Source organism: Balearica regulorum, chromosome 2 (genome assembly GCF_011004875.1).
Source record: "Balearica regulorum gibbericeps isolate bBalReg1 chromosome 2, bBalReg1.pri, whole genome shotgun sequence".
Taxonomy (NCBI): domain Eukaryota; kingdom Metazoa; phylum Chordata; class Aves; order Gruiformes; family Gruidae; genus Balearica; species Balearica regulorum.
The window spans coordinates 22,343,943-22,357,897 of record NC_046185.1 but is presented as its reverse complement, the minus strand read 5'-3'; the positions used below and the strand labels follow the sequence as shown (position 1 = coordinate 22,357,897).

Sequence of the window (13,955 nt, the reverse complement as noted above, 5' to 3'; positions counted from 1 at the left end):
ACCGACACTGCTCAACATGGTTGTTATTGTCATTATATGGCTTATATTTAACCTCCTTGTTCTAAAGAAAATACTTAAAATGCTAGCAAAAACCTCTGTATCTATCTGTTAAGTTTTGTTTTGGAGTTGGGGAAAAAAAATGCATTTCCCACCTGAAAAAAATAGTGAAGAATTCATTTTCCCCTACATTCTTCACTTGAACAGATTAAAAAAAATCAGATTATTCATGCAAAGTGCAGCAAATCCCATAGGAGACACTATGCACAGTTTTGAGATAAGCTTGGGAGTTACTGTTCCTGCATAGATTGTGGAAGACTGGAATTCAGGGCAGGTAGAAACTTAACATCTAGGTCTCTTACACTTTAAGTAAATACCCAAATGAATTGAATTTTATGGTATCTTTTATTTTCTGGACATTATATCTGAGATTAAAAAAAGTTAGTGAAAGTTTAGCTAAAACTGTTACTTTCAGCCAGTAAATCAAAGTGTCTCAAATGAAAAACTATTTAATTAGAAAATTCTGACTAGCTCTTTTCAATATCTCGGATTTCTCTCTGTTATTGTAAATTCCGGGGCGTAGATTTAAAAGTGGCATTTTACTCTATAGTTGTGTTTTTTAACTCTTTTCAATTTGCATTCCCTAAATATTTTTTGGTAGAATTTTTTAAACTGAAGTTTAAGTGTAGACATTTCACTTAGGTAGATGGCTCTGAAGTTAAACCTACTGACAGTAGAAAATAGTTAATTATTGTTTATTTGAGGAAACCAGACAGTTAAAGTAGCATGTCAATTCTAATGAGACTGGAGAGATTTCATTTTGCCAGCAAGAAGGTTAGTGGTGTGGATTAAGTGAATGTTTGTAGAGATCTCTGCTGACATCTAGTTTCTGTCAATATTTCATTTTCACTGGTATGAAAGCTGAAAACTCTGAATTGTGAATGGCATCAAGACTGTAGTTGTATTGTCTGCCTGGGGATGATAATCCATTAAATTTAAACAAAATTGGATGTGAGGTTCTTGTTTGAAGTTAGGCTTGAGTCTTTAATTGCTTAGTGATTTTTCTTTGTCTGCTAGACTCAAAGTACAATCATGGTCTTCTGAAGAGGAGTTTTATATTGTGCCCTTTTTCATTTCAGTCAAACATTGGCAAAAATATCATCTGCTGATTGAGAAAAGTTCTATTTTGCATTGCTGAACACAGTGGGTTTTTTTAAAAATAATGTTTTTTTTCCTAGCCTCCACACATCAGTATGAAAGCATAAACTCAAGTCTTTTCTGCCCATTGCATTACATGGATCTGAAAATACATGTGAGGTCATCGGTCAAATTTTGAGAGAGTTAACTATTTTCATAGTAGTTTATAAAAGCATGAAGTTTGTGGTTGTTTTGTTTTGGTTTGTTTTGTTTTTTTTAAATATTGGTAAAAATTAAGTCACTTTTTTTCCCACACTGCTGAGCCAAGTAGTTGTTGTTGAATACTTTTCCCTATGTTTCTGCTTGAGTTTGGACTTCATATTTCTTGTCTTATTCCACAAAGCCATTGTCAAGTACATAATCACAGAAATGCTGTTTGAAGGGGATCTCTGAACCAACGTCCCTCAAAGCATGGTTATCGCCAACACTAGATCAGGGCAGCTTGAAATTTGTCTAGGCGAGTTTTGAAAACCTCCAGGGAGGTTTTTTTTCAATCCCACGGCCTCTCGGGACAACCTGTTCTAGTGCTACACTACTCTCTTAGCGAAAAAAACTTCCCCTAATGACAACCTGAACCTCCCAATGTGCCAGTATAGTGCCTTTTGCCCCTTGTTTTGGATTTGCGACTACCAGGAAGAATCTGGCTCTGTAATTTTTTCAGGAAATGTTTAGATTAGATAGATAGTTCCAGGCAGGTGTTAGATCGCTCCTTAGTCCATTTGTCTTCACTGGACTGAACAAACCCAGCTTCTGTATTCCCACCTTGCAGATTACATGCTCTAGGACCCTGACCATTTTTTTGTTGTTGTTGACACTGGACCGGTCCAGTTTGTCAACATTCCTCATGAACTGGCAAACCCTGACCTGGACAAAATATTCCAGGTGCAGCCTTGCCACTGCCAACTGAAGGGGAAAAATAACTTCCCTTTCTCTGCTGCTCATACTCTTGCTAATGTAGCCCCATACATGATTTGTCCAATTTGTAAGGAAAGCACACACACCACTGGCTCATAGCCTGGTTTCCACCGTATTTTCCAGGGTTTCTTATCAGCAGAGCTGATGATCAGCCAGTTGTTTCCTAACCTCTACCAACACATGGGGATATGTGTATAAGAATATTCAGAAGTAGGTGTACTCAGTGATCGGTTAGCTAGCACTATTGTAAAAGTAGAAAGCATTAAGTGTTTAATACAGCACAGGGAAGAACTTTGTATGTTACCAGATAGTCATTGCCACCAGGCAGAAAAATCGTTGAATGAATGGACTTGGCAGAACTGAAAGCGAACAAACCCTTTTTGAAGCCTGGATTCCAGCCACATCCGTGCTCCGTGCCTGGGAATAGGAAATGAGGCACGGGCTACAATCAGTAATAAAACTTTGAGAGAAGTGTAGCCAGGAGATGAGAAGTGGCTGCTACATTTACATCTGGCCTCGACATCCTGGATACTTGGTTAACAGTCCCCCTTCTAATGGCAGATTTTAAGCAGCTTTGGAAATTTTAGAAACATTTAAGTGAACTTTTGGAAGGCAGGAATGGTTTTGGAACTTCTTGTCAGTATTAAGGATTTTTTTTTTTTTTTTTGGTAAAAAGCTGAAAGTTTTGTGGGCATTTTTGGAGAACAGGAGAAACTTCTGTGTAATAACAAAAGACATCAGACTTGCTTTTTTTGCTTGCTCATGGATCATCAGACCCCCCTGGATTGCTGCTTTTTGATTGATATTGAATTTCTCCTTTCCAGAAAGGTGTGGGGAACCAAGAATAAACAAAATTAAATTAACTCCATTCCAGAACAAAGCAAGTATTCCAATAGAAACTATTTCTTGACCTTGACAGAGCAGTCCAAGCTCTTACAGACAGTTGCTTTTGACACTGAAAAGTCCTCTATGCAGCTGTCTTGGGTACAGTACAGTACCAAAAAAAGTCTTGAGTAGTCATATAAGTCTCATGAACTTCACCACTGTAACTTCCAGCTGATAGGAGTGTGATTCAGGGAACTCATTCTCACAAGAGATGAAAATAAGCTTAAAAATAAGATTCGTAGTGTGGATAAGCATTTTGGCCTAAAATGCAGGTCATCCGGAGAGCCTGTTTTTTCAGTCTTGCAGCACGGATCTTGGCCACTTGCATTACCAGAGCGACTCACTGGAGCATGGGGACTGAAAGTCGTAGTCTTGGGATTACCTGAGTTCAGGCCCAGGCTCTGAAGTTTGCCTTGCTGCTCCTTAGTTTCTCTTCCCTGGTAACTGAACTCCTGAGCCCTCTCAGGCAGCAATGTTCTGAGTGGAGGCATGAGTGCAGACAACTTGAACAAAATGGAGTTTTATTTGCATTGCGTTTTCTGAAAAATACATGTTATACAATTTTTACTAAATGTGCTTCAAATACCGTGCTATTCTAAACACTTCATTATTGCTGCAAGTTATTAGTTTAGTTTTTGGCTTAAACCTTTGCAGACTAGATGATAAAAAAATCGTTATAAACCTATAAAATAGATCAGAAAGTTGTGGAACTTTTTTTGTTTGGTTGTTTTTTTTATGGACTTCCTAAAATGAATACTTTGTATTTGGTTTCAAGTATGTGTATTCATCTCCAGTGGTTCTGCACAATAAGTAGAACACATATTGTGTACAACTGATTATTTAATAGATTTTTAGTCTTCTGTGTTTAATTTTTTCTGACAGCTATCAATACATGTAGTATTTTTCTTGGAACAGTAAAAGATGTAATAACAAACTATTTTGGCAGATGATAAGTTGTTTGCTGTTAGAACAAGGGTTTTAGAAAACTGCTCTGTATAACCTTGAAAAGTTTATACTTTGAGGCAAAAGTTGTGGCCTTTACATAGATTCTTGTGCCCAAGAGGAAACAAAAGTGAAATTATTTCAGTACATGGGGTTTAAGAATTGGCAAAAGGCTTGTGCTTTTTATGCATCAGTGAGACTGGTAAGCGAATAATCATACAAACAAAGGCTGTAGATTATGAGGAAGCCACAAAACTGAATGTAACCTAAAATAAACTTGAAATTCAGCATAGATAATATGCTTTAAATGAAGAACGCAATGTTTGGCAAAATTAAAAGGCAAGCAAGGTTTCAGAGATTACATATGTTATTGATGGAAACGGGCCAGACTACCAACTACCAATTATACACTGTTGTCAGTGTAAAACCTTGAAATGTGCCAGGTTCCCAGATTTCCAAATATTGTTCTCAACTTCATTCAGCTCTTTCTTATTAGTAACTCGTGTCCTGCCCCGTTCAACAAAGAACAGTCAACAGTGAACTCTTTTTTTGACCCAGTGAGAAAGCAGAGGAAGCCACTTCACCCTGACTCCACAAATTCCTCTTAGGGCAAGGACGACCCTCATGTCCTTCTCGTGGAGGCCAGAGACATGACGCCTCTCACTGCTCTGCTACAGGCCAGGAGGCTTGCCCATGTCGGGGGGGAAAAAGGGCTGAAAGCGAGAGAAAAACATGCAACTGCTATGTCTTGAGGACGGCCTGTGGACTCAGAGTGGAACTCGAGTGGCAAGAGCAGGAAGATTCGAAAAATGACACATAAGCAACATGAAGTAACCTGCTTTCCTTCTTTCTGGAAGAGGGTCAGTGGCAGCTGAGAGGTCGAGGCTCTGGCTTTGGTGCAAGAAGAGGAGGCATGCCTCCAGACTTCTGTGTCGCCTGATGGAGAGAGGGACCTGCCTGTTTGTTCCTACAACTCCTCTATCCTAGAACGTAAAGTACTGTTTTAGGGGAGTTTTCCTGAAAAAACAAAGCAAATCCCAACAATTCTTGCCATATACATGCATATGTGTGGTAAATAGTTGGTTGAGATAGATAGTTTTTAACTGACTCAGTGTAATATTTGTTTTGGTAAGAGCCTCTCTGACACTTCTGATGAAATAAATTTATTTCTGAACTATATAAAGGACATATTTCTGCATTAAGGAAGTTGGTCTTCTGCATTTATTTTTTCCCCAGGAGGGTATTCTTTGGTCTATCTTAGGCTTCATGTGTGTTTTGTAGTAACCTCATCTCAAGAAACTCTGGAAGGATAATTCTAAAGAAAAATAAATCTCTTTTGCACTTTTAATGTTTTGGCTAAGCATACCGTTTTAATGTTTCATAGAAAATGCTTAATTTGGGGGGTTTTGCTTGTGTCTGTTCAGGGAGCTAAAAAACCTGCTTAAATTAGTTTAATAATTTTTAGATTGCTAAAATTTACAGTCCTATTAGCAAAATCAGGTGAGTCGAATTCCATGCTAACAATCTCAAGATTGCTGTTCAGACCCCTTTAAATCACACAGATAAAACCAAAAAAGGGATCAAAGTTCTTTTTGTTTTCTTTTTGTATTTTAATCTCTTACAGTATGCTATGTCACATTTTCCAGCTTTTTTCAGCAACTAGAGGAGCTCAAAAAATATAACTTTTTACCATGAAAATTAAATTTCCCATGACATCATTTGCCTTCAGAAATAGGGACTTTGAGAAAAAACTGCCATTATGGAACATGAAGTGTATCTGTAACTTTGGTCATAGTGCATGTGAGATGTATATGGAGATTTGATTATTGTGGGCTCAGAAATACAATCGGAGTAGCGTGCCTGAAAGAATCATTGCGGTTCTGCATGCACATGGCAGCTGACTATGAATGTGCTCCTAGGGCCCTGGGAATGGAAGGTAACGTGTGCGTGTGTATCTTAAACTACTGTCCTGATTTTATACCTAAGGTAGTCTTCTACCTTACATTTGGCAGGGAATGACATATATTAAGATATGAATGGCTTAAATGATTTATAAGAACTTGTTAGAGGTAACTTCTTATGGGCTTGCACCCAGTGCTTGAAAAGTGCTTTTAAAAAACATTTTAGAATCATTGTTCTGTGCAGTATTGTTGGATAAATGAAGATAAGCTATGTCAAGAGAAGATTTATTTGTATCTGTCTGGTGGAATTAAGTAGAAGTACACTTGGAAGAATAAATAAGATATATTTTTTCTACTATTAACCAGTTTATTGCCTAGTGCCATGGGCTCTTGGATCACTCAGCCCATGTTTTCTACTGTGGTGTTTGCAGCTAACAGCTGGTCACATCCTAAAGCAAAATTACTTTTCTTTGCAACAGCTGGACTGTGTGCTGCATGTTATCAGTGTGGGGCTTCCTCCTAGAGTTTAGCTACAGCGAAAAAGAAGTAATTCTTAAATGTTACGCTTCTGGAGCATCATTAATTATATTTTCTTTACTACAGTATTTATCTCTGATTTGTGTTTTGAAATTGCAATTTAGTGATTGCAAAGTATTTGTGGGCTTAAATAAAACGACTGTTAATGATCTCTTCTCTTCTGCAGAAAATTACATCAGCAGTTTGAAATGTATAAGGAGCAAGTGAAGAAGATGGGTGAAGAATCACAGCAGCAGCAGGAGCAGAAGGGTGATGCCCCAACCTGTGGCATCTGCCACAAAACAAAATTTGCTGATGGCTGTGGCCATAACTGTTCATATTGCCAAACAAAATTCTGTGCACGCTGTGGAGGAAGAGTGTCTTTACGGTCAAATAAGGTATGGAGTTATGAAAGTTTAGTAACAAGCTGCTTGTAAACTCAGCATCTCATTGCTTATGCATTCAGATCACATAGCTGCTGAAGCGGGTTTCCATTAAGGAGGTAATGATATCTACTTTAGGGGCTTCTAAGACATCTGTCCTCATTTCAGATAACTTCCATTTGCAGGTGGGTTTGGGACTATGGCTTTTAAATTAATATGTGCCACATTTCTACTAACACACTCATGAAGGTACAATTCTTTGATTGGAGGATTGAATCTCTGTATTGGAGACAGGGCTATATACCTGGCGATCTAGTGATGCTCATGTTGAGAGACTGATTATTACAAGTTAGAGCAAGGAGTAGTTTCTTTTCTTCGTGCCCAGGCTCTTCTGTACAAAATTATTGTAAAATTAGTGTTAGAACAGTATATACAATATGTTACGGAGTTTTAAAATGTTTATTATCTATTACACAAATCCACATATATTATATATATGTACATATAAATACACATGCATACATCTAAGTATTTTTAGGAAAAAATTAAATACACTAACAATATAGAGTTACAACTATTATACTGGTGTTTATTGTATAACAACAGGTAAAACAGAAATTTGATTTTTTTAATACGTTTGATCATAGAGTAAAAAATTTAGCAGAACTGAAGTTATCACGGAAAACAATTCTGAGATCAGTTTATTTCAAGATTTTAGATAAAGTGTTCACACCTGATACATGTCTTTCTCAGATTCTGGCAGATAGTTGTGGAATGTTCATGACAATGTTTAAGATGTCTTATGCTGGTCTTTTGTGAAAACTTATTTTGTAAATCAATACAATAATTTAATAATTGAGTATTTATTAATATAATATTTTGAGCATTATTTATTTCCATAAATATATTTTTTTGTTAATTGCAAATATGATGCAATCTGCAAATATTATCTTAATCTTTTGGAAGGTAGAAGACAATCATATAAACGTTACATATTTCTTTGTCCAAGATTGAAAGGTAGGCTTAAATAATGGACTCAAGTTTTTGATTGACAAAGTATAAAATAACCTGCTATTTCCTGATATAAATAACTGAGATTATGTGTAAATCTCTCAAACTGCCTTGGATTTTTTTAAGGTAATTTTAAAATTTTTCCTTCAGTAAGCTCACATTTTTATTGTTTTTATAAGTAACTAAATCATGTTACTGGTAATAAGAGATATGATAATTTCTGTATTAATTTCATCTGATTATAAAAGGCAACCAGGGCAGATATTTGAGTCATTATGTCTATGTACTGAGAAACATAGAAAAAGTGCATTAGGAGGAAGGCTTCATCTCCTAATGAAATGTTCTGATACATCATTTAGAGTGTCTTTGGCACTGATCATATGAACTTGGCAGATATTTGTCTGACTTCGCTTGACAGATTTCCAATGAGATTCTTCCACAGCCTCTTAGGTCATTTGTTCCACCGCTTCACCATCCTCACCATAGGAAGCTTTTCTTACTGTCTAGCCTCAATTTGTCTTGCTGTAAGCTGACTTCTCCATTCAGTATTGCGACTCTGTTCTGCAGCTCTTCTCAGTTGGCTTTTTTACTACTAATGTTGATAATTTAGTGTGATAAATAAGCTTTTCTGTCTCTCATTCATTTCTGTTCTAGATGATTTACAAATATGCTGGACAGAGCATCTCTAGACAGATCCCCTGTGAGGCTTCGCTGGTGATACCTTTCCCTTGAAAAACCCTGTCCATTTATTCCTGTTCTTTTCTTCTTAATTAGTTAAGTTTTCTCATGGATGAATGTATTCCTATTCCATGGCAGCTGAGATTCTTTAAAAACCTGGAAGCCCAACTCAGCAGTAAGAACAAATCCTATTTACTCACTTACTCTGTGACTCCTTGAAGGAATTCTAATACATGTAACAGAGATGAATTCCCTTTACTAAAACCATTCTGACTTTTCCACATTTTATCATAATTTATTCATATGTTGCTAATTTTATTCTCTAATTTGGTTTCTATAAATCCATCCAATGAGGATGTCAGACTCACTTTTCTATTATTCAGTTGATTTAACACTGAAATTCCTTAAAAATGAATGAATTGGCATCATATTTGCCACCTTTTATTCTTCTTGTCAATGAAAGACTCTGTATTACGGTTAATAGTTACATATTTTAGACTTGAGATGTTTTACGCCGAATATCATCTGATTTTAAAGATTTGTTAGAGATTTTTATTAATTGACTCACTTTATAGCTTCTCTTTCCGAAATATCTGTTCGAAGTATATCGTCCAGTTGATTCTGCATAAAATAATACTCTAGAGGAAGTATGTCTCTAACCACCCTGAAAATGAATACAAAAGAATTAATTCAGACACAGACTGTGGCAGGCTCCTATTTATGATCTCTTTTATGCCTATGCACCTTATTCCATGAAAATTATTTTTGGTCTACCAGAATTTACCAGAATTCATTCTTTTCCATTTTCCTTAATGGATAGAACTTCAGCTTCTTGAAGGATGACTTCTAATAGCTTCCTGTTTTAACTGTGCTGGATTTTCTTCAGCTTTTGTAGACATTTTTGGACAGGATATACATGTCTGCTTTGGACCTTGTATAAGGTGATTCTTAAACTCTCTGAAATGTTCTTTGATGGAGCCGTTTGATCTGTTTGTGATCTTTTTCATAATATCAAGTTACAAGCCAAATTCATGCCGTTTACATGAAATTCTGCTACTAAATAGTTTAGTACAGACCAGTGTTAGCAGCATGCGTCTCAGAAGATGTAGAATTGCAAAGAACACTTCTCTTTCAAAGGTCGCAAGGAGGACTACTGCTTACGAGCTTCATGGTCATGAGTAGGAGCAGAGCATGGAAATGTTTGACTGTTTTCAGAGCATTAAATTAGGATTCTCAGAATGATTGGATGATTTATTCCTTTTTCAGTTTAATTACAGTGCCTGAAATATAGGCATTAAAATTCAGTTCAGGTTGTACAAAAATTATCATTATGTGCGATCAAACAAATAAAATTGCTAATGGTGGTACTGCTGCTTCTGTACTGCTTATTATCTTAGTGAATGGGAGAAAGGGACCTTGAACGGTCATCTTTTGTATTTACGAACAATTTCAGATTGATTAAAACTGAAATAATAAAACACATGACAGCAAGCAATAATTGTAATATAGGTACCACTGATATACAAAATATACTACTGTTCTTTTTTTATTATATACTGATTTATATAAGGAAATGCACACTGCATGAGGCAATAGACTGTAGAATGACGTTTATGCAGCTGAGAAATTTACATGTGAAAATATTGGACAAATAAAGCTTCCAGATAGATATAACTTTGCAGTGAATATAAATTTCAACAGCTCAGAATGCCAATTCAGTAAACCCACATTTCACTTGTAGAGGAAGAAAACAATACTTGTCTGAAAACTTAATTTGATACATGCTGAATACCTTCTTTCAGGGTGTTTGCTATCACTTGCAGCCACTGAAACATCCTTCTCTCTTTGTCTTTGAACAGTAAAAGTAGGATATTTTCACTTGTTTTACAGGACCCAGCAACTGCGTGCGAAACACCTAAGGTCTAAGTAGGGAACTTCTCTCAGCTCCCTCTGGTTCTGTGAAAGCTTGGCATTCTGGTTATTTCTCTGGGGCTACGTTTGATTTTTCAGAAAAACATGAAGTTCTCTCCTTGTTGAATGTTTCTAATTGCAGGACTTGCAGTGTGGCCATCCGTATGGAGTCACAACCCAAAATTTTAACATGCTTGTGCTAATGTGTAATCCATTTCATTCTGTTGACAATTGGCAAGAACCAAAGAATTAGTCTGTTGCAATCAGGATTTCTAAGTCACAAGGATTTGAGATAAACTCAGTGATATCCTATCGCACACAAATAAGTTGGTCCTTAGGGGACATGGTTTGATTCTGCATTTCTCTACAAAAGACATGTGACATATTGCAAATTTAGGGAAAGGATTTCTGTGAACCAAGTGTGGGTTTCTTTTTATTTTTTTCTTTTCAGTCTACTCCATGTAACACCTGTAAAATCTGATAACTTACAACTGTGATCATCTTTCTGGAGAATCTTGGTACAAGTATATCTGAAAGAAGGGAAAGTCATTTGCTAAATTATTGAAAGACAGTGTCTTATTTAGAAGTTATAAAGATGTAAAGTTGTAAATTTCACAACCAGAGGCTGTAAAAGTTGTCCTTCTAATTAGGATGAATTTCACCTCTCAGTCTCTCCATGAATAGGATAGAGTTTGTATTATCAAATGTATTTAAGACTTCCAATCTGAAATCTGGTCCTGATTATAAGAAAGCAATGTTAATGCCACAGTGAACAGCTATGATTGGTAAGACTTCTCTAAACAATGAACAGCTCAGTTTTATTTGAGGTGATTAGCCTCTTTATTCTTTCAGAAGTTATACCCAAACTTACCAGGACTACGGTTCAGCCAGTACACATCATGGTCCTTAATACCATCCCCCACTCCTTCTCCAAACGGGGTCTGGCCGCCTGTGCTCACGGGCAGCTCTGATGTGGTGAGCTGTAACCTGGGATGAGTCTTGGGCAAAGACCTGTGGGAGAAGGGGCAGCAATGAGCCTCCACCCCCTCACCTGGGAGCTGCATTTCGGCTTAGGAACTCAACCTCAGTCCCTGCCTGAGCCGCACTGCTGCCTGTCCGGGTCCCTCACTGACCTGAATCTGTAGGTCTTGGCTCTGCTTCATCACCATGGACCTGCTGGGGACCTGAATTCTTCGCTGACCCTAGTTACAGTTCCGGACCCTACTCTACTCCTCTTGCATGCATGCTGTGGGACACAACCCTGTAGGTGGGCTTGCCTCATGTCACCTGTTGTACCCTGCTCCTGGCCCTCCCCAAGCTGCTGATCCTGCTTGTGCCTGGAAAGTAGAGAAGTGCGCTGTTCCAGCAAAACACTCCTTCAAATTGCTGCATTTAATACTAAGAGTAAGAACCTTGCCAGAGCAATGGGTTTAAGCTGAAGGAGGGTCAATTTAGATTAGATGTTAGAAAGAAATTCTTTACTGTTAGAGTGGTGAGGCACTGGAACAGGTTGCCCAGAGAGGTTGTGGATGCCCCATCCCTGGAAGTGTTCAAGGCCAGGTTGGATGGGGCTTTGGGCAACGTGGTCTAGTGGAGGGTGTCCCTGCCCATGGCAGGGGGGTTGGAACTGGATATCTTTGAGGTCGCTTCCAACCCAAACCATTCTATGATTCTATGAACAATCATTTTGATCCAGGAGCTATTGCTCCTTTCCAGCCTGTAAACTTCTGTTGCAAAGAGATGCCTAGCAGAACTGATATTCAGAATCTGTGTTTCTGTATTGACACCTTGGGTTCTCTTGATTCTTCAAAAGAACCTTGTGATTTCGATACAAACTATGTGGATATGATCAGTCCCTTCAAATGACAATTGCACAAACTATTTCTGTTATTAATTTTTTTTATTTGAAACTATTTTCATTTGGCAGCTCTTTCGAATCTCATTAAACAGCACATGATGGTCTCAATTTCAGCAGAGGCTAGGCATGTTTGAACTCTTCACTGTTTCAAAGCTTTCAAAAACCTTAGAAGTTATTATGATCCTGACACAATGAAGAACTGATAATCTTAGACAAACGGTTAGTTTTAGGCACTTAAGGTGAAAAAATACTGTCTCGAAGAGTTGCTTTGGCTCATGCAGTCAGATGCCAGATTGACTTTCTAACAGATTTTTTTTTTAAAGGGTAAGGTGTAGATATTGACCCGTTCTAGATTTATTTTGAGTATGGGATGGAATTCCAGTCGTTTTGCTAACATTTTTATGTGTCTGAATATTCATGGCATTAAGGCCTTTCCCCATAAATCTGATAGTAAAGCGACAGAACAAATACCACCGAAGTCTAACTGACTTGTTGCTTTTTTAGCATCAGTTCTTTGAGAACTGAATTGAGTAATTTCTTAAATGTCTTTGCTATTGAAATGACTGACTAGACTGTCTCTCATATGGTCAGTTATGTCACTACTTAAATTATACTACTATGAACTCAAGAATGTTTGACAGCAATGTGAGGGAGGCAGCTGAGAAGCTGGAGGTAGTCTTAGGTGTCTAGTAAAGCGTGACAGCTTGTCTTGAACTTCACATATCTTTATATTTCATAGCCTGTTTCTGAAAGGAGAGTTTTCATCCTGGAGGTTATTCAGCATAGGTAGATTGTGTGAACCAAGACTTGATTACTGTTATGATCACAGTGTGAATGACAGGATTTGGAATCTTAACTGCACTTTCAAATCCACCAATTTTGGAATTAGTGGTTTGTGTCGGAGTTTGAGACTCTTCATTATGCCATTAATTTCTAAGAGAAATCTTTCCTCTTCTTTTAATATACAGTTTATAAATAGATGTGTATATATATATTATTTTAATTGTTGCCTAACTGGTGTTTGTATTTTGGGATATCATTTGAGCTAACAGAGTGAGATGTCTCTACTGATAATAACTTTGATACACAAGAATTACTGATTAACCAAGATTTTCACTAATATAGTCTGAGAGTTTAGGAAATGTGAGTTGGTATGTTCTCATTGCGTACAATCTTAGGATGTGTTTTAGTATGTATTTTATCTTTGCAGATTAAAGTTAAGTTTGATTTTTGGAAACTCTTGATTTGAACACAAAGTAAGATCTGACAAAATGAGACAGTGATGTAACAGAACAGTATTACCAGATCAATATTTATGAGCCAATAGTTTCTAACATTAAAACATCATGACACAAGTGTAGATATTAGAAAAATTATCTCAAAACTCTTAAACTGTCCTCTCTAAAATATATATAAGTGTTGTAGTAAGAATTTATGTCTGTCTTTTAAATTTTTTATTTCCGAGTTGTCTCGATTGCTGGTTTGTATGTATACTCCCTTATGTTGTTGTCTGAATTTACTTTTCTTGTCTGAATTTACATTTTCTCTTGTGTATTATGGTTTTACTCCTCACAAGTGTTTTAAAAATCCTCATATCTTAGGAGAAAACTAATGAGTGGAAAAAATAGATGAGAACATAATTCATAGTATGAACAAGTGCAGATCATCTGTGTGTTTGCAGAAGACCATTAGAATAATTATATAGGTAAAATTTTCTATATATAATTGTAACATGATTTGGTTAGACTGGAATACTATGTT

The 13,955-nt window shown here is 36.8% G+C and overlaps 1 protein-coding gene across 34 annotated transcripts in view; it reads left to right on the top strand.

Moving 5' to 3' along the window:
- RIMS2 (regulating synaptic membrane exocytosis 2) overlaps positions 1 to 13,955 on the top strand; it is a 503,290-nt gene that overhangs the window by 101,395 nt on the left and 387,940 nt on the right. For all 34 annotated transcript variants that reach the window (XM_075743530.1, XM_075743545.1, XM_075743550.1 and 31 more), the window contains one exon: positions 6,541 to 6,751. In XM_075743530.1, the coding sequence (XP_075599645.1) occupies positions 6,563 to 6,751 (189 nt within the window). In that variant the 5' untranslated portion in view covers positions 6,541 to 6,562. The remainder of the gene's footprint in view (positions 1 to 6,540; positions 6,752 to 13,955) is intronic.